Source organism: Triticum dicoccoides, chromosome 5B (assembly GCF_002162155.2).
Source record: "Triticum dicoccoides isolate Atlit2015 ecotype Zavitan chromosome 5B, WEW_v2.0, whole genome shotgun sequence".
NCBI lineage: Eukaryota > Viridiplantae > Streptophyta > Magnoliopsida > Poales > Poaceae > Triticum > Triticum dicoccoides.
In genome coordinates, this window is record NC_041389.1 from 561,755,773 (window position 1) to 561,776,143 (window position 20,371).

Sequence of the window (20,371 nt, forward strand, 5' to 3'; positions counted from 1 at the left end):
CCTGGGGTCCCTATATAAAGAGGGGGGTGGGAGGGTAGCCACACCCCTAACACCTGGCGCCTCCCTTCCCCCCTTGCTACACCTCTTCCTCCCGTAGTCGCTTGGCGAAGCCCTGTCGGATCCCTACTGCATCCACCACCATGCCGTCGTGATGCTGGATCTTCATCAACCTCTCCTTCCCCCTTGCTGGATCAAGAAGGAGGAGACGTCACGCTGACCGTACGTGTGTTGAACGCAGAGGTGTCGTCCGTTCGGCGCTAGGATCTCCGGTGATTTGGATCACGACGAGTATGACTCCCTCAACCCCGTTCTCTTGAATGCTTCCGCTAGCGATCTACAAGGGTATGTAGATGCACTCCTCTCTCTCGTTGCTAGATGAACTCATAGATTGATCTTGGTGAACGTAGGAAAAATTTTATTTTATGCAACGTTCCCCAACATATGCTTAGTATAGAGTCCGATGATATATATGCTTCATGTAGAATGTGTGAGGCTACTTATTAATTGATATGTTTTTCTTATTCAGAAATCGCCAAAGAGCCTATCTGAGAGTTGTGGTATCAAGCCTGATGAAGAAGGCTCTGCTTGAATATGCCTTACCGCAAGGGGCTCCGTCACTGCTTGTGCGTATGGCATGGACACGGACGGTCGCACACACTTCAACTCGTTTGGGTGGAAGAGCTTCCTCGTCGGCAAGAATCTTCATGTTGGACAGGCAATCCTAATTACTATCAGGAACACCCACCGCCCAGGCTTGAAGATGATGGTCGTCATCGACATCATCTAGAACTTCATATGCATGCGTGTGGCTGTTGAACCATATATATGCTAGTATGACTACCTAGTAGACTTATCAACTATGATCTATCCATGCATTGTTGACTACTATATGAGTTTGTGAGATTGTGTGGTTATATTAAATGTGGTACTATCGTTAATGTTTGTGAGATGGTTCTGTGAACTTAGTTTATTTGCACTGGACTTGTCTTGATTTCCATGAATATTGCACCTGACTGCTTTTTTTTATTTTTTATTTCTATTTGGCTAGTTGTAGCGTGGGGAGAAAACAGGACGCTACTACTACGTGATGATAGTAGTAGCGCTGGTGGAGGAAGCAGCACTACTAATAAGTATTTTAGCTGCAGCGCTTGTTCAGAAACGCGCTACTGCTAAATAATAGATGTAGTGCCCTAGCAGTAGCGCGGGTGCCCGCGCTACTGGTATGTAAAAAACCAGCGCCACTAGTAAGCTTTTCTCTAGTAGTGATTGCAAGCATCCGCAACTACAAAAGAAGTATTAAGGTAAACCTAACCATAGCATGAAACATATGGATCCAAATCAGCCCCTTACGAAGCAACTCATAAACTAGGGTTTAAGCTTCTGTCACTCTAGCAACTCATCATCTACTTATTACTTCCCAATGCCTTCCTCTAGGCCCAATAATGGTGAAGTGTTATGTAGTCGACGTTCACATAACACCACTAGAGGAGAGACAACATACATCTCATCAAAATATCGAACGAATACCAAATTCACATCACTACTTATAGCAAGACTTCTCCCATGTCCTCGGGAACAAACATAACTACTCACAAATCATATTCATGTTCATAATCATAGGGGTATTGATATGCATTAAGGATCTGAACATATGATCTTCCACCAAATAAACCAACTAGCATCAACTACAAGGAGTAATCAACACTACTTGCAACCCACAGGTACCAATCTGAGGTTTTGGTACAAAGATTGGATACAAGAGATGAACTAGTGTTTGAGAGGAGATGGGGCTGGTGAAGATGTTGATGTAGATTGACCCCCTCCCGATGAGAGGATCATTGGTGATGACGATGATGATGATTTCCCCCTCCCGGAGGGAAGTTTCCCTGGCAGAACAGCTCCGCCGGAGCCCTAGATTGGTTCCGCCAAGGTTCCGCCTCGTGGCGGCGGAGTTTCGTCCCGTAAGCTTGCTTATGATTTTTTTCAGGGTAGAAGTCTTCATATAGCAGAAGATGGCCATCGGAGGGCTGTCAGGGGGCCCACGAGGCAGGGGGTGCGCCCTAGGGGCGGGACACCCTCGTGGACAGGGTGTCGGGCCCTGACGTTGATTCTTTTGCCAGTATTTTTTATTAATTCCAAAAATGACTTTCTTGGAGTTTCAAGACTTTTGGAGCTGTGTAGAATAGGTCTTCAATATTTGCTCCTTTTCCAGCCCAGAATCCCAGCTACTGGCATTCTCCCTCTTTATGTAAACCTTGTAAAATAAGAGAGAATAGGCATAAGTATTGTGATATAACATGTAACAACAGCCCATAATGCAATAAATATCGATATAAAATCATGATGCAAAATGGACGTATCACGCCTCCACATAGGCCTCATCTTGGATGGACTCCAAGATGACCTGCTGCTCCGCCATCTCCGCGGCTTGGGTGATGGCGAACTACGCCTCTGCCTTCGCCATGGTGACCCCCCCCCCCCAGAGTAGGTTGCTCTTCCTCGTCCTCCTCCAAATCCACTACCTCCATCGGCTCTGGCAACAACTCTTCCTCCCCCTCCTCCGGCTGATGCCCCTCCTCCTACGGCTTCGGCGAGTCCGTAGGCAGCCCGATAGTGATGAGGGCAACGCCCCTTTCCTGGATCTCCTCCGTGATTTTCCCGACACGCCAGCGTGAGCATAGCATACGTGGTGATCAGCCTCCGGACTATGGCGATGTTGGAGAGCGGGGGAGAGGATGCGCACAAGCTCGGGTGGCGGTGCAGAGAGAAAGGAGGGTGGATGGGCTAGGGTTCGGGGACGCCGACCGGCTTAAATAGTCATCTTTGGCCTCGGGCGGCGAGCCGGAGCAGCGCCACGCGGCGTTCACACCGTGGCAATGGAGGAAGCGTCCGTCGGACAGTTGGGTTTTGGGGTGTTTCAGTGTGGAACCCCATTGTCCGTCCTACATGGTAGGCACACCCATATTCACCCCATATTTGGGCTGGATATAAGGGGTGTCGGTCAGCCCGGGCATTTGAGGCCCATTCGAGGCGCCCTTCTAGGTTATATTTTCTTGACCGGGTAGTGACCGGGAGGGCCGCTTGGGCGTTTGAGGCCGGTTTGTGGCGCCCGGTGGTTAGAATTGTTCATGCGGACCTTAAAGCATCTCCAGCCGTTGTGCCCTCCAGGGCACCGAAAAAGAGCGGCCAGGGGGCGAACCGGCGCTAGATTGGCCCCTGGGGGTCATTTCTCCCCAGCCAAGCCCCCAGGTGCCGCCCTCCAAGACGCCACATATTCAAACTCGATCATTCCCGCTCAAAAAAGTCACAATCTGGCGATCATCGCAACAGTTCGGTGATCCGGTGCCACAGTTCGGCGATCAAATGAAAGGATACGCGGTAGTTCGACGTACAAAAAAGGAAGGGCGCGCGGACGGAATGCATGAAACGGAGATCAAACATCAAGCTCAACCTCCGGCATCATCGTCGGTGTACGCGGGCTGGGAGGAGTCGGCGCGGATTCCGGACTGGTCGGCGCGGCTTCTATGCTGCTGGGCGCACCGGAGGCATCGTTAGTGGGGTTGGGCGTTGCGGAGGCATCCTCAGTCGGGCTGGGCGGCGGTGTCGGCGTCGGCGTCGCCGGTATCTAGTTCAGGATGAGGCCTCGCTCCGCCAAGAACCATGCCCTGAGCTTCTCGTTGCCGCTCTGGAGCATGTCGGCGCCGCCCATCAAGAAAGTCAGATCGTTGTTCCTCTTCTTCGCGGCGATGTTGGACCGGAGCAGGTCGAGTTTCACGATGTTGTTCGTCATCAAAACAGCCCACCTCGCCTCTGTTTTCTCTTCCCGCTGGACGGCCCTGGTCTTGGCATCGGCGATGTAGTTCTCGATGGATTCTTGAATGCGCACGACAGCCGACTCGGCGTATTTTTCCCTCTTGGCTCCTTTGTTGCCGTCCGGGCACCCGTCGGCCGCACGAGCGGTCGGCGCATCCGGCTTGTACGTCTACTTGGCCTTGGCAAGTGTGCGTCGGACGCCCGCCCACTTCTCGCACTTGTTGATCTGCTTGAAGATGTGGAGGTACTTGAACTCTACGTCGATGTTGTCATCGTGGAACATGGCGAACATGCGCAACAGCTGCGCCGAGGAAAAGAACATCAGTCGGCGCCAGAGCGCGCTCGGGCGCGCACACGGCAAAAGGCAATAGTAAAAGGACGGTGTGCTATACCTAATCCTCAATGCTGGTGCCGCTCTCTGGGCGAGCTGTGACCTCCTCGACGATCCCATGCCATTTGTTGCACGCCGTTTGGATGAGCCCCCAATGGTTCACCATCGCATTTGACCCACACTTCATGTGGACGCCTTTGAAGTAGGGGTCGACGAGCTTGCGCTCGTCGAACTCGGCCTTGATGCGGGCCCAATACGTCTCGATGCTCTGGTTCGTGCCGGTGACCGGGTCAAGGCAGACGACCTTCCACGCTTCAGCGAGGCACTCCTCTTCCTTGGACGCCCACTTGATGCGCGGCTCGACGGTCTTGGCCGCTTTCTTCTTCTTCTTCTTGCCCTTCCTCGTCGGCGTCGGCTCCTCCTCCTCTTCTTCCTCGTCCTCCAGCTCTTCCTCGCCATAGTCGATCTCATCGTCCATATCGCCGAGGTCAATCGAGCCGTCCTGGGTAGTGAACCGGGGGGAAGCGACGGCGGCAGCCGAGCCGGCCGCGATGATGTCTTCCATGTCGGCCTCCGTCGCGTCGGCGTCGCCGAGATGCGACAAGGAGGAGGCTTGCGAGTAGAGGCCACGGCAGAGAGGTGGCATTGGTGAGGCTGCGTAGTCCGGCGGCGAGTACCTGTACAGCGGGTACTGCACACCAGCGAACGCGGGCGAGAGCGTGCGCTGGACTGGGCACCCATGGGGAAAGGTGATGTTGGGGTTGAAGCCGCCGTGGGCGTCGGCATCGGCGTAGCCTGCGACGGCGTGCTCCATGGGTGCGGCGACGATGAGAACCCGGCCAGAGAGCTGACGTTTTGCTGTCTACGGGCCATGTACGGGCCGTTCCCACCGGGTTGATTCATCATCACCGCGTGCGCCGCCTCGGCTTGTTCGGTCGCATGCTCCCCCATCGCCTATGCCGCAGTCGTAGCTTGCACCACTCTCTCCCTGGCCTTCTTGGCACTGTTACGCCTATCAGGTGACGGCCTCCCGGCGCTCCACATCCGCCTTCCACTCGGCGTTGCTCATGCCGGGGGGCTTGGACAGCGGCGCCCTCAGCTTCCTTTGCTTCGGCTGGGTGACAGCGGCGACTGTGGGATCCATCACAGCGCGGGGCATCACGTACTTCTTCGGCGGCATGGCGGGCGGAAGGGTAGGGAGGAGGTGGGGGTTTGGCGGGAGGAATGGAGAAGAGAGGGAAGCCAAGGAGGGGAAGCGGGAGGAAACTACTGGAAAAGGGTTTCTGATCACCGACAGAGCGGCCCCACGCCGCTTTTTGCTTCCACCGGCGCACCCAGGCGACACCCGGCCCTTGGGTTCGGGGCGGGAACACCGGCTCTGGATTTCGCCCAAACCGGCGCTAAACGAGATCCTGGGAGCGCGACTGGGCCAAATTTCGGTCACCTGCGCTAAAATTTCGCTGGGGGCCTGTTGGGGACGTGGCTGGAGATGCTCTTACAACCAAGCGAACGAGCCGACTGCCTATTTCCTCCTCATCCTCTCCTCACCATACTCGCTCTATCATTTTTCCACTCCCCCTGTTTACCACTCACTCTGATGCATTGACGGCGAGGTGCTGCCGCGGCAGCCGTGATTTCCTGACGGGGTGTTGGCATCGTTTGCGAGGCGTGCAACGTGAGAGTGGGCACCGTTATGGGGCTGCGGCGGAGAACGGTAAGCAACTGCCATGGGTGGCGTTGAAGCGGGATTTGTTAGGGGCGGGAGCTGGGGAGCTGGGACGGATAGTGCTGGTGCGACGGGAGCACGTGGCGTGAAGGCAGCGATTCGTGGTGGCGCCATGAGTGCGAGGAAGCAGGTGGGGTGGCAGCGCCGAGGCCTGTGAGGCTTAGGTGGATGTGTGACATGGTCACCGTCTTCCCCTAGGTCTATTGGTCCGGTGAATCAACAACAAAGATGATCCGCAAAAAAATCGACAATAGAGATGTAGGTCCCGACATCATGGGGTGGCGGTGGTGGTGAGTGGTGACCTTGTGTAAGAGCAACTCTAGCAGACCCCGCAAGAATACGACCCGCAAAAGGCGTTTGCGGGTTGACGAAGGTCGCGTTTGCGGGTCAAAAACATGTGCGGCCGAGCAAAACCTGTATATAAATCTGCATATTTTGAAAAAATACTTTCACGGGAGAAACTGCACAAACATAGTTCATCACATACTACAGAGTTCATCACATGATCAACAAACTACAAGCATAGCTATACTACATACTACGTTAAACTAGTACTAGGAGGTCGGATCTGACCGCGGCGAGGTCACGGCAAACTGGACGACGCTATGGAGGAGCCGGACGCTCAATCCTCCTCGCCGGAGCTGCATAGATCGACGTACTTCTCCGCCTGCTCCGCGCGGATGCGGCGCCACTCGTCAGCCTTCTCGTTGGCGGCGACATTGGCGGCGACCGCCTACCGCCACTCGAGGGCTTCGAGCTCCTGGGCGTGGCGCCGGTGCTCCTCCTCCTCGTGCACGCTCCGCTTGGCGATGGCGGCGGCGACGGTGTCAAAGTCCGCGAAAAAGTCCTCGGGCCCGATGACTCCGCGGCGGCCGAGCGGAGCGGGCTCCTCGGGCTCCTCCTTCACCGGGATGAACAGCGCCGGCGGCTCCAGCTCCTCCTCCTCGTCCGACCACTCCCTCTTCACGGGGAGGAACCCCGCGGCGGAGGAGGAGGACGATCCGGTGTAGGAAGACCTCGCGGAGAAGAAGGACGCGCCTTGGTGGTCGTACTCCTCTGTCTCGCGGCGCTCGAAGCTCGCCGGCGGCGACAGCCCGTGGTTGGTCCACTTCCGGGTGCCGTGCTTCCTCGCGCCGTCAAACCAGACGCGCCGCTCGCGCTCCGGGTCCCTCTCACGGCCGGATCTGCTGCCGGAGCCGCGTCTGGAGCTCCATATTCGCCCCCACATGGCGGCTGGAGGCGGGGCGGAGGGTCGTCGGCGGCGAGAAATTGGGAGAGGGGAAAGGGGAATCGGGTGGCTCGCGGCAGCGGGGGGATAGTGTTTGGACCCGCAAAAGGGTCGCGGCACCGCACTTATAGTGCTCGTGGCATGCGGTTTGCGGGCTGCGGCAAAAAAAAATTGCAGGCCGGGCGAGTATGTGGGCTCTGTTCTGGCCGGAAATTTGGCCCGAGCCCGCATACTCGCCGGAATTTTTGCGGGTCGGGTGTTTTGCGGGGTCTGCTAGAGTTGCTCTAAGACCACAACCATGGACAACCTGGTGGAGTCCCTGGCAGTCATGGTGATTGGGGTCGACTTCGCGGCCATCGGTTCCATGACCGAATCGAAATGGCGCTGGTTCGCACGCGGCAACCTCAACTCCCCTGGTTAACTACTGCTTTGCTACGAGGGTATGCATATACTGATGCAAAAATCCATCTCTGTACCCGAGCTCATCTGCACCCGCACTGAGGAAAAAATCTAAACAAATACTAGAAAATAATCAAAAAATTGTGCGGTAGACAATTTGATGCGTGAGGTCTGCTCTAATTTTTAAATCATTTGGACATCTGAGGAGCTCTCAGCAAAAAAGACAAATTGGGGGTCTGTAAAAAAGTTTACTCTTCATGTACCGTTTTGGCCCGATTTGTCTTTTTGCTGAGAGCTGCTCAGTGACATGAAATTTGGAGTGGGCCTCATGCATCAAATGTTCTATCGCACAAATTTTGTTTTGGAATTTTTTTATTTGTTTTGAATTGTTTATGATTTTTTTTTCTAACCGGGTGCAGATGAGTCTGGGCACCGAAACGCCCTACTCGATACTGACGCCTCTATTATGCTTGTGTTATTCTTATAGAGAAGCCTGAATAAATAATGCTTTTGTTAGTACTCAAATGTGAGTGGTGTTTTGCTGAACAGAACAAGAGATGATCCTATAGAGAATTATGACATTATTTGGGTTTGTAATCACCATCGATAACACATGGGCAAACTATTCAGATAAATGTCTATGATATTTTCCCATACAATGCAAAGTCCCGCTTTTGTGTCTTGCACCATGCGAATGTTCAATGGGCAATGTCATATATCACCTACCGGTTGTAATGCATGTTTTTGCCATGGGAAAAAGCAGCCCGTGGCAAATACTCAAGTTAGCACATACCTCCACAACTTTTTTCCATGAAAAATTGTTTAAATTTTTTACTATGGCAAATTTCTTTCACATGGTAAATATCTAAGTTAGCTCATGGCAAATCCGTTACTGTTGGCATGCAACTTTTTTTCCCACTGCAACTTGTTCAGACTTTGTGCCAGGCATATTCCTGTTTTAGCTACGTCAAAAAAAGAACCATAGGCAAATACTCAAGTTAGCTCATAGCAAATCCGTTATTTTTTTAGCATGATAGCTTTTGTCCATGGCGATTTTTTTAAACAAAATAAAAACTTCCACGGAAAAATTATGTTGTTTTTCTTACATATGGTGGGAAAAATTGACTTCTAGGTTTCAATGAATTTTACAACTTTCTGTTCCCTTATACATGGATATGGCAATTTCATTTTCATGGATATGGCAAATTACTTAGGTCAACCATGGCAAGTTTTCAATCATTGAAAATTTAATCCCAAATCTATGGAAAATTATGCTAGTTTTATTTTGGGTGCCATGGTAATTTTATTATTTATATGATGGAAAAAATTTAAATTGGACAATGGAAAATTCAATTTATGTACCATGGTAAATTTATTGTTTAGATCATGGCTATTTTATTAATTATACCGTGGAAAATATAATAATTCCACCTTGTTAGTTTAACTTTTGGTGGAATGTAATTTTTTTTCTATAAACAATGACAAATTTATTCATTAGAAATCAGTGCTTTCATTATCTAGGCCATGGCAATTGTTATTAGTTAGAGCAGTGTTGTTTACAGGTAGCATGGGAAATTTTGTTTTTCATGAACCTTTCCAATTTTAGCCATGTGTCTACAGGAAATACGTTTTTTATAGTAAGGCAAGTAATTTTAACATAAGATGGCAATTCTTTTCATATTACATATATTTTAATAATTACACCATGGAAATTTTGGTATTAAGACCATGGTAGTTTCATAGTATGCAGCATGACGATCTTCTTCCTTTTAGCATGGCAATTTTATTAGTGAGACCATGGTGAGTTTTGTGTAGGTAGCATGCAAAATTTTATTTCCCGTGCACTACTCAATTTTTTGCCATGCTATGTAAAATACTTTTTCTTCATATACTATCATAAGTTATTTTAACTTAACAAGGAAATTCTTTTTTATTTGTTGTACCAAACCTTTTTTTGTCATTTTCCCCAAAAGTACCCATGTTTTATTAAGAGAGAAAACATGGTAAATTCTAAATTTTTCTTCTTTTATGTTCAGCAAATTTTTATTTTTTATCAAATATTAGTATTGTCCCAAGATTTGCTAGTGTGTTAGAGAAAAAAAATCATGCTTACTTTTTTTTAGTTACGAAGTTTTAAATGTAGCCTTGTTGGCTTTTTCTGTTTAAAAAATCATACTGTTTGTTGGATTTTAGATAAAGTTTTTAGTACAAAAATAGGCAACCTGGTTGTCTGGCCATTTTTTGTTTTGGCCGATTGGATATGTGCTAGATAGGCCAGCAAAAATATCGACCAGGGAATTTGTTTTATTTGATTTGGACTGGTTGCCACAATGATTGTTCTTCATTCAATTGATCAGTCCTTCCAGCGAATGATTCGTTCGATGCGGCACCTCCCAGATCGAGCGTCATTTCAGTATTGGAGTACCTTTTTTCACTCTTTTCCTTTTCTTACCTTTTAAAACAAGTTTTAAAAATATAGGCAGATATTCTATTTATTCTTGTGAGACGACTGACTTCGATCGTGTGACTAGAAGGCCATCGATCTGGATCCTGACCAGGCGAAGCCTAACAGCATGCTAAAAGGAAGACTTGTACTACTTATAATAGGATTTAAAATCACTAGCGCACTCGAGTTAGTTTTTCCTAGATAAGAATGGGCCAGTTTGTTATTGACTACAACTATCTGAACATTCTCACACACATAGACCAAAAAGAAAATATTCCAACTTGTGTATAAACTTCTTTCTAAAATGGTGATGAAATTTTAAAAAGATTGCTCACAAATTGAAAAAAAAACATGATCTAGTTTTCTAATACACAAATTTCAGAACACGATCAAAATTTCGTAAATGATGATAAAATATCAATAAACAATAATGTATATAAGATACAAGTCTTTTAAATAATGCTAAATGTTTTAAAAATACACTATAAATATTCTGACAATGTATTTTGAATATATTTTTAAGATAATCCTAATATTTTTTAATAAACTGTGAACATTTTTAAAGGTACATGAAGATTGTTTTTAGTTAACAGTAAATATGTTCAATACACAATATCTATTTTTAAATACATAATGCATTCTGTTATGAGCAGCGTGCTATTTTTAAATTCTGGATAATCGTTTTATTAATACAATAAAAAATTTAAAAGAATATAATGATTATTGTTTTGCAGACAAGATGAACATTTTCAAAATATACATGGAGAACATTCATTAATATACGAGGTGTATTAGAAAAAAAATATTATTATAACTCATTAATTTGACAAAAAATAAACAAAAGGGAAAATGGATCTGAATTCGGAAAGGGGGAAGGAAATACAAAAGCAAAGCAATGGAAAAGGGTGAAAACAACTATAAATAAAATTGAAAAGTAAAAGACTGAGAACAAAATGAAAGAGAAAATCAAAATAATAAAGGAACAAAGCCAAACATTGAACCGGATAAACTCTAGTTTCGGAAATAGCCGAGATTAGGAAATAGCCGGATAATCGGAGAGCTCAAAAAATCCATGTGAAAGAAATGCGCAAAAGCTGTACTTTCTCACGCGAGATAGAATGTTATCTCGCTTGATGCTCTTTGCTACAGTAACAGGCCAGCCCATTTTCGCACGTTGACAGCTTTTTCCTTGTCGATCAATTTGGTTGTTCACTTCAGTTTTTTATTAAGTTTGTTTCTGTTTTTCTATGGTTTTCTTCGTTTCTCCATGGTTTTTTCTTGTTTTCCCTTTTTTTATACTTCAATATTCTTTGTTTCTTCATCTTTTCTTTTAGGTTTTCCTTTTTTCTTTGGTATACTTCATTTTTATATGCTTCTTCACCAGTTTTATTTGGTTTTCCCATTTCTTTCTTTTGTTCTCCATTTCCTTTTGGTTTTTTTCTCTTTCTTGTTTTTCATCAGTTTTCTTCATTTTCTTTGTTTCTTACTCGATTTTCGCTGTTTTAAAATCTTTTTGTGGTAGTTTTCTTTGGTTTTTGTTTTTTATTCTTTTTTGGTGGTTTCCTTTGGTGCTTATGTTCTGTTGACTTGCTTTTTTATTTTTTATTTTTATTGGATTCTGCATTTTTATTTTGTTTATATGGAAGAATGATGGTAGTGTATTTTTCAAATGTTAAACGTGTGAAAGAGACATTTCTGTGGTACATAAAAATGTACAACATACATTAAATTAAAGTAGACGCCAAAAAAATAAGATTTACAAAAGGCAATTTGATATTTAAAATATGTTAAACATGTATAAAAAATTCTGATATATATGAAAAATGTAAATTGTGTGTGAAGTTTTTTTGCATTAATTAAATGTTCCACATATGATCAATTTTGTTTTATACATATTTACATTTTTTGTATACCTGAACTACATTCTTTATAGATGATTAATATTGCTTAAATAAATGATCAAAAATCTTTTCATACACAATGTTCATTTTGAATATATACTTTTAAGACAAACCTAATCCTTTTAATAAACCGTGAAAAATTTCAAAGTACACGGAGATTTTTAATAAACAGAAATATTTTTTACTAAACATTACATACTTTCTAAATACATAATGAATTGCTATTTTTAAAATCTGGATGATGGCTTTATTAATACACTTAACTTTTTAAAATACATAATGGATATTGTTTTCCATACATGACAAATATTTTCAAAATACATTATAGTCATTTTTAATACATGATAAATATTTTTAATTACAAGGCGAACATTCATGAATACCCAAGGCATATGAGATAAATTGTTATTATTATTATTATTATTATTACTATTATTATTATTATTACTATTATTATTATTATTATTATTATTATCATTATTATTATTATTATTATTATTATTCATTAATTTGTCAGAAAAAAGGAAGAATTGACTAAAATTCGAAAAAGGGGGGAAATACAAAAGGAAAGCAATGGAAAAGGGTGAAAACAAAAATAGATAAAAATGATAACTAAAAGTCCAGAAACAAAACAAAAGAGAAAATAAAAATAAGAAAGCAACAAACGCCAAACATTGAACAAGACAAACTGTAGATTCAGAAATAGCCGAGATTGGAAAACAGCCAGATAATCAGAGAACTGGAAAAATCGATGTGCAAGAAACTGCGTGGGAGCTATATTTTGCCTCAGGTGAGATAGAAGGTTCTCTCGATCGATGTGGATCATCTATGCTACAGTAACAGACCGGCCCATTTTTCGCACGTTCCTTTGTCGCTCGCTTCGCTTGTTCTCTTCATTTTTTTTCCTTATCAGTTTGTTTCTGTTTATCTATGATTTTTTTTGTTTCTTCATTTTTTTAGGTTGTCCTTTTCTTTTATACTTCAACTTTCTTTGTTTACTCGTGTTTTTTTTGTTTGTTTCTTCACATGTTGTTTTGGTGTTTTTTTTTTCGTTTTATGTTGGTTTTCTTTTTCTCCACCGGTTATCGTTAGTTTTTCATTTCTTTCTTTTTTTTTCTTCATTTTATTTTGGGTGTTTTTGGTCTCTTTCTTGTTTTTCAATGGTTGTCTTCACTGTCTTTGTTTCCTACATGGTTTTTACTGTTTTTAATTATTTTTGTGCTGGTTTTCTTTGGATTTCTGTTTTTAATTCTTTTTTGGTTGTTTCCTTTGGGGGTTTTTCAGTTCACTTGCTATCTTATTTTTTTTGTTTTCATTGGATTCTTCATTTTTATTTGTTTATATGGAACAATGATGATCATGTATTTTGTAAATGTTAAACATGTATAAGAAACGTTTCTGATATACATAAAATATGTACAACATAAATTAAATAAAATTAGACACCTAAAAACATATATTTAAAAAAATGATTCTATATTAAAATTTGGTAAACATGATTAAACAATTCTGATGTATATGAAAATTTTAAATTGTGTATGAATTTTTTCCATTAATTAAATTTTCCACATATGATCGATTTTGTTTTATACATGCTTAACATTTTTTGTATACCTGAACTATATTCTTTATATATGTTAAATATTTCTTAAGTACATGATCAACCTTCTTTTAATGCACATTGGAACATTTTTTCTATAGACAGTTAACCTTTTTAAATTCTTTATCAACATGTTTTCAAATACTTGAATAACAATTTTTAAATGATTGTTAATATTTATAAATGCATGATCAAATTTATTTCTTTATACATTGCATATTTTTTGTATCCTTCAGAACCATTTTTTTCTATACACATTTAACGTTTTTGAAATGCTTGATTGATTTTTTTGGAATACTTGATTAACATTTTAGTGAAGTGCTTAATTAACATTTTTAAATACATGATCAACTTTTTCATACACATTGTAGACCATTTATATACATGAGAAACATTTTTCCGATACACATTTAACATTTTTCAGATGCTTGATTAACAGTTTCCCCCATAATTCCATCATTGGTTGTCCCACGCAAGGGCGCTTGTAGGTGATGCACCCTTAGCAGTCACAATAGGCGATAAATAGATTTTGTGTAGTCTGTACTGAAAGGAGAATTACATGGGCATTTGTGGCTAGACATGGCCACATGAAAATTGACCTTACATGCTTGGCACTCAAATCCACTAAAACCCAAAAGCTCATACAAAAAATTATCAAAAATGTTAAATTCAAAAAACAACAATTAAAGCAAGGTTCGTTCCGTTGTTGTAACTTCACACGTGTTATTTTTAATCATTTTCATAGGAAGGCTAATAGGGCAGCACATGAACTTGCTCATGTTGAGGGGTACTATGATGTTGTTTGGTAGGGTGACCCCCAACTTATTTGCTTACTATTCTTGTGGATGTTGTAACTGCTATTCCCTATTAATACAAATTGTCATGATGGATTTTCCTTTAAAAACATCGCAGTATCAAGTTTGGGAGGTAGTTTATCTAGGCCTTTTGGGCCTTTTATGTAGATATGGACATTCGGACCTTGTTTGCATGACGCAACGGAGTGGCTCAGCGATATTGCTATTAGGTTTGGGCTATAGTCATATCAATCTCACTGTACGACATGTAGCTTCCAACAAATTCCAAACAGTTGACTTGACCTATTGGACACCCAAGTCCACTAAAAAGCCTAAAAGCTCATAGAAAAATCATTAAAGTGCTGAATCCACATGAACAATTCAAGGAATTCCCATGTTTATTATTCACAAATGTTTGAATATACTCCCATTTTTACAAGCATGTATTAAATACCTTACAAGTATTGTACTTGTAATAACAAGTTGACTACGCTTTGGTCTGCTAGGGAAAGAACAATGAACCAAGCACACCACACATGATCACATCACATGAACGGGAAAGATGGCCGAATGGCGATGCCGCAGATCCCCTCGGGCTTGTCTATGATGTCCTTCTTCATTCTGAGGTACCCACTATCGCCCCACTTCTCACCCCACGAGTTCTTCACGATCCAGTAACTCTCCCCAGTCACCTCATCCTCCCCATACCCGACCACTGTGACGCCGTGGTTCAGCCGTGTCCCGCATGGGCCATTGTACACACCATTCCTGTAGTGCTGGAAGTTGGCCCCACCAGCCTCGATCGACACCGCCACAGGCTGCATGGCCACCGCGTTTGTCAATGATAGCTCGCTCCTTGTTGCCACACGTTGGAAGCCTGAGATGGAAGCAACATGGTGTGAAAGCTTTGTGGTGTCACAAGTGTCGTCCTTTGCCGTATATGGATAGTTGTCCTCGGAGGTGATGCCGCCGTTCGAAGTGATCCACTGCAGCGCACGATAGCTCACTCCGCCGTTGCAACCATGGTCCAACTTATCACAGTCCACCAGTTCTTGCTCTGAGAGTGAGGCAAGTTTCCCGGTCTGGATTTGGTGGATTCCTTCGACCACTGCTACAGTGGAGAATGCCCAACATGATCCTGTCAAAGATAATGAATTTAGAACATACATAAGGACTGCAAGAGAAATTAGATAGGTGTTTATATTGTTCCTCAAATCATATGATCGACCATCAAAAGGTTCAAATTGACAAAAAAAATGATGGTCACTGTAATATACATATTTATTTTAAAATTATAAGTATATTTCAAATGAATAAAACTTTTCATTATAAAAACCTTAGACTATGATGATGTTATTTGAATAATTTCTAAAAAATGAAAACCGGTCAGTTCGTTAAGGTCCAAAAACTTTTCTTTTCGAAATTTCAAACCCTGGACCACCTGCCAGGAAATGCTTTTTTTTCCTGCATATTAGGTGTGAATACATCCACAAGAGACCCCGCAAATTGGCCAACTGTCTAATGCTATAATGCTAAGTTGATAATTAACAGTGTGCATGACAGTTAAGTTAGCAATTGTCTAATCCCTAATGATGAAGCAGCTAGCTAAGCTAGGCAGCGGCCAGCAGGAGCACATGCAAGCATGTGGATTACAGACAGCCATGTGTTTACAGGGAGGAGGTGACAATAATTGGAGACCAAGGGAAGAAATGAACGATGGATACGTGGATGGCGACGGCCCACCATCCACGTAGCGTAGCGTAACGTACCGCACTGCCCTTGGTTCTTCACCGCCGTGACGGCGCCTCTCTCTCGCCAGTCAACGCTCGCCGGCGCCCCGGCCGACTCGTTCACGTACACCTGCTGCCGGCGGCCACCGGCGTCGACCGGGCCGGCGCGGGTGGTGATCATCATCATCGGCGCTTCGTCGTCGTCGTTGGAGAGGGGCGGCGCCCGCGACGTGTACATGGCCATGAACTCGTCGCTGGTGAGGTCGGTGTAGGCGGTCTCGCCGAGCTCGTAGGTGAGCCCGGCGCCGGCGTCGTCGTTGGTGGCCTCGATGTAGCGCACGTTGCGGGCGTAGACGCGGAGCCGGTGGCGCTCTTCCTCCGGGGTGGCGTAGGTCCGGTTGTGCTCCGCCTTCCATCGCCGGAATCGCTGCTCCATCATCCGCAGCGTCATCGGGTCAGTGCCCTCGGTGGCCGGGCGGGACGTGGCGGGGGAGCCATGGAGGCAGACGGCCAGGAGGAGAAGGAGGCATAGGGAGCGTCTGGAGAAGGAGGAAGCCATGGCCGTGACCACGACGTTATGAATGGTTGGTGGCAGCTTATCTGATGAACGATCCATCACGTTTATATAGAGGTACAACAGCGCCACTGTTTTGATGGGTGGGTACAAGAATGTCAGTCGTGCCAGTTGTGTGCGGTCACCGAGTGTCTTTTTTTTTAAATGTGATTTTTAAAGTATTTAAAATAAGATCCTCCAATACAGCCGGGTTTCAAAAATCCACTCGCGTCAGTTGCATAGCTAGCTTGGGAACACGCCGCGGGCCAACAACCTTTGTACAGTACTGAACAGTGTCAAAATAGTGTTTTCTAGCTACAGCCAACTAATAATCGAGCAGCCACGCCCAATGTCATGGGCTCATGGCCCCTGTAGCCTAGGGCCTGGCTACGCCACTGGGGTGGTAGTCCGGCTGGCGATAATCGGCAGCGTGGGACGCAAAACATCATGCGCAGGAAGAAGAAGCGGAGTATTTGTTTTTAGGTATCTGGTGAATAAGTCGCCCCTTTTTTCACAAGTGAGATCAGTGAGCGAGCTATTGCTTGCTTGAGAGATTTTTGCCGAACTAGCTACTCAATTGTCAATACTGCTAAGTCTTGTCATGTTTGTGCACACTGTAAAACAGTTATCCTGAAATATGCCACACTCAAATCATCTCTATGTCCACCATAGAGGGCAACTATAGCAGTTTCCTTGTAGGTTAAAAGGTGAATGGATAATTACTAACACAGATCTATATAAACTAGAGGATACCCGCGCGTTGCTGTGGTAATTGGCTGAGAAAAACTTTGGTTGATAACATGAGAATCAAAATTTAAAATACTACTCCCTCCATCCCAGAATATAAGAGAGTTTTTGACACTACACTAGTGTCAAAAACGTTATTATATTATGGGACGGAGGGAGTACATATGACTCATTACATTTGATTATGTATAGTTGTAACAATATTTATTGAATATAAGTAGAATAATTAAATAGAAAATATTTTTCCGGTTGAATATTTGTGGTGAGTCTTTTTTCATGCATGATTGCATGTTGAGATGGGTCTTATCCCATTCATAATTATATAGTGAGATGTCATACTTGAATGTTTAGATAAATAAGTTAGTTGGGATGGCTCTCTTAGGCATACATGAGTAAACATGATGATAACGGGTGGCATGTAGTCCCTTCTCATTGAAAAGAATAATACCGGACAACACGTGGACCACAAGAAGCTAATGGGCTCCAATGCTCCATATGTGACAAAGCAAGATTCAGATATGAATACTATGTGGGCCTGCTTATGGTTCAAAAAAATATTGATGGGCCCTTTGAAAGTGAGTTACTCCCTTTGCATCATTGTTGTGACCTTTTTTTCAGCTTCTTTACTAACACATTGAAGAACATTGCTGAAAGAACATGCGGTGTCCCCATGTTTGGTTTTGGTAATTGATGACAATCTCTATGGGCTAATGGTTGCCTTGAGTCATATTTGAAGGATGTCCATAGGCTTTTCTTGGAGTCCATCTGTTGGTTTCAAGGAGAGTTTGTGATGACCAAGGTGCCAAGGAATTACCTAAAGTTTGGTCATGTGAGAGGTTGATCAAGACTAAGTCAAAGAGTGAATCAAGTTGATCAACACACAAAACGTAGAAGATGTACCGAGAGGGATCAAGCGATCCCATGGTATGGTAAGCACTGTCAATTACGCTTTGCGTACTAACCCATGATCTTCGTGAGAGTTCTTTGTGGGGTTAGGTTGTGGTGTGCAAGTTCAAGTGAAGCATCACGAAGAGATCAAATGCTTGAAGCTTGCCGTCCATTGTGGTGACAATGGACTTGTGAAGATGTGCGGAAGAGTGGCTCACCCATAGTGGAGTATGGGGGAGCAATCAACTAGTCTTCATCGAGCCAACACAATCAAGAAAGGTGGTCCAACTTGAGGGAGTCAAGATCGTCATCATCTAGCTCAAGTGGACCATGTGCAAGGCAAAGGTTTGCCCTTGATAGGTTTTCTATTTTACCGGTCTCATGATGGTAGTTGGGAGACCGAGTTTGAGGATCGTTTGCCGTACTATCAAGGGGGGCTCTCGATGAGTAACTTGATCATATCATTCGTAGAGAGCTCAAACCATTGCATCATTGCATCATCTTTCTTGGTTCTTGTTTGGTTCTTTTTGTGAGTTTTGGAGCTTATGGTCATCTTGATGACAAGCTCGAGTTCATCGAAAACGGAGTTCACATGCATCTTCTATGATGTTTTCGATGTTGGAGGTTCTGTCGGTTCTTCTCTGTTGGAGGTTTATCTTCTCTGTTTTGATGCTACTCGTTGTCTTGTATCCAACAAGCTTGAGTTTGCTCAATTCGGAGCTCATATGAAGAAGTTATGGCAGTTCTGTTTTTCTCCCTGCGGTAGTACCGCGGTGGCAGCGGTAGTACCGCTTGTAGCGTCAAGCGGTAGTACCGCTCCAGTACCGCTCTACTACCGCCTCGATTTTGGGTCTTGCACTTTTCGTGTCGGGTTTAGCAGTAGTTGCACGGCAGTAAGGCACGGCAGTAAGGCACGGCAGTTCTGCCTATAAGCGGTAGTACCGCTCCGTTTGGGCGGTAGTACCGCCTATAAGCGGTAGTACCGCTCCGGTCGGGCGGTAGTACCGCTACTTCTTTACTGTCGTCGTACTCTGCTCTGCCCTGCCTCATTTGGTCCCGTGTTCTGCTCCTCCAGCGGTAGTACCGTACTACCGCCCCAAGGTTCATGTTTTGTTGCTCCTTTTCCCAGCTTCTTCCGCTCGAGCGGTAGTACCGCTCGTGTGCGGGCTGAGCACATAATGGTTGGATTTTCCCCCTCCTATAAAAGGGGGTCTTCTTCCCCAATGAACCTTATCCCTTGAGCTCATGTTCTTCCCCCATTGTTGACCTTCTTCTAGCTTGCTAACTCTCAATCCCTCCATGGATTTTTGCTAGTTTTTGAGGGAAAAGAGAGAGAAGATCTAGATCCACATTTCCACCAATCACTTTCTCCTCTAGTGAGGGGAACCCCTTGGATCTAGATCTTGGAGTTCTTGGTGTTCTCCTTCTTGTTCTTCCTCTCATCTTCCTCCCTAGCATTAGTTGCTTCGGTGGGATTTGAGAGAGAAGGACTTGGGCACTTCGTGTGCCCTTGCCATTGCATTTGGTGCATCGGTTTGAGTTCTCCACGGTGATACGTGAAAGTTTCAAGTTGAGAAGCTTATTACTCTTGGGTGCTTGGTACCCTTGAGCTTGTTCCCCTTGGGTGCTTGGGCGCCCTAGACGGTTGGTGATGTTCGGAGCTCAATCATTGTGGTGTAAAGCTCCGGGAAAGCGTCGGGGTCTCCAATTAGGTTGTGGAGATCGCCCCGAGCAATTTGACGGGTTCCGGTAACCGCCCCCAAGGGTTGCCAAAGTGTACGGGTTCGGTGACCGCCCCCAAGGGTTGCCATTTGTACGAGTTCGGTGACCGCCCTCAAGGGTCCCTTAGTGGAATCACGGCATATTGCATTGTGCGAGGGCGTGAGGAGATTACGGTGGCCCTCGTGGCTTCTTGGGGAGCATTGTGCCTCCACACCGCTCCAAACGGAGATTAGCATCCGAAAGGGTGTGAACTTCGGGATACATCGTCGTCTCCGCGTGCCTCGGTTATCTCTTACCCGAGCCCTTTACTTATGCATTTTACTTTGTGATAGCCATATTGTTCTTTGTCATATATCTTGCTATCACATAGTTGCTTATCTTGCTTAGCATAAGTTGTTGGTGCACATAGGTGAGCCTAGTCGTTTTAGATTTTGTGCTTGACAAATTAACCGCTAGGTTTATTCCGCATTTGTTCAAGCCTAAACCATAATTA

The 20,371-nt window shown here is 44.6% G+C and overlaps 1 protein-coding gene across 1 annotated transcript; it reads right to left on the bottom strand.

Annotated features, from left to right (window-relative positions):
• Positions 1-14,618: 14,618 nt before the first annotated feature.
• Positions 14,619-16,606, bottom strand: LOC119311621 (ervatamin-B-like). The gene is made up of 2 exons (XM_037587276.1): positions 16,008-16,606; positions 14,619-15,376 (listed from the first exon to the last, which is right to left on the bottom strand). The coding sequence occupies exons 1-2, from the start codon at positions 16,582-16,584 to the stop codon at positions 14,784-14,786; spliced, it is 1,170 nt and encodes a 389-aa protein (XP_037443173.1). The 5' UTR covers positions 16,585-16,606; the 3' UTR covers positions 14,619-14,783.
• Positions 16,607-20,371: the final 3,765 nt, after the last annotated feature.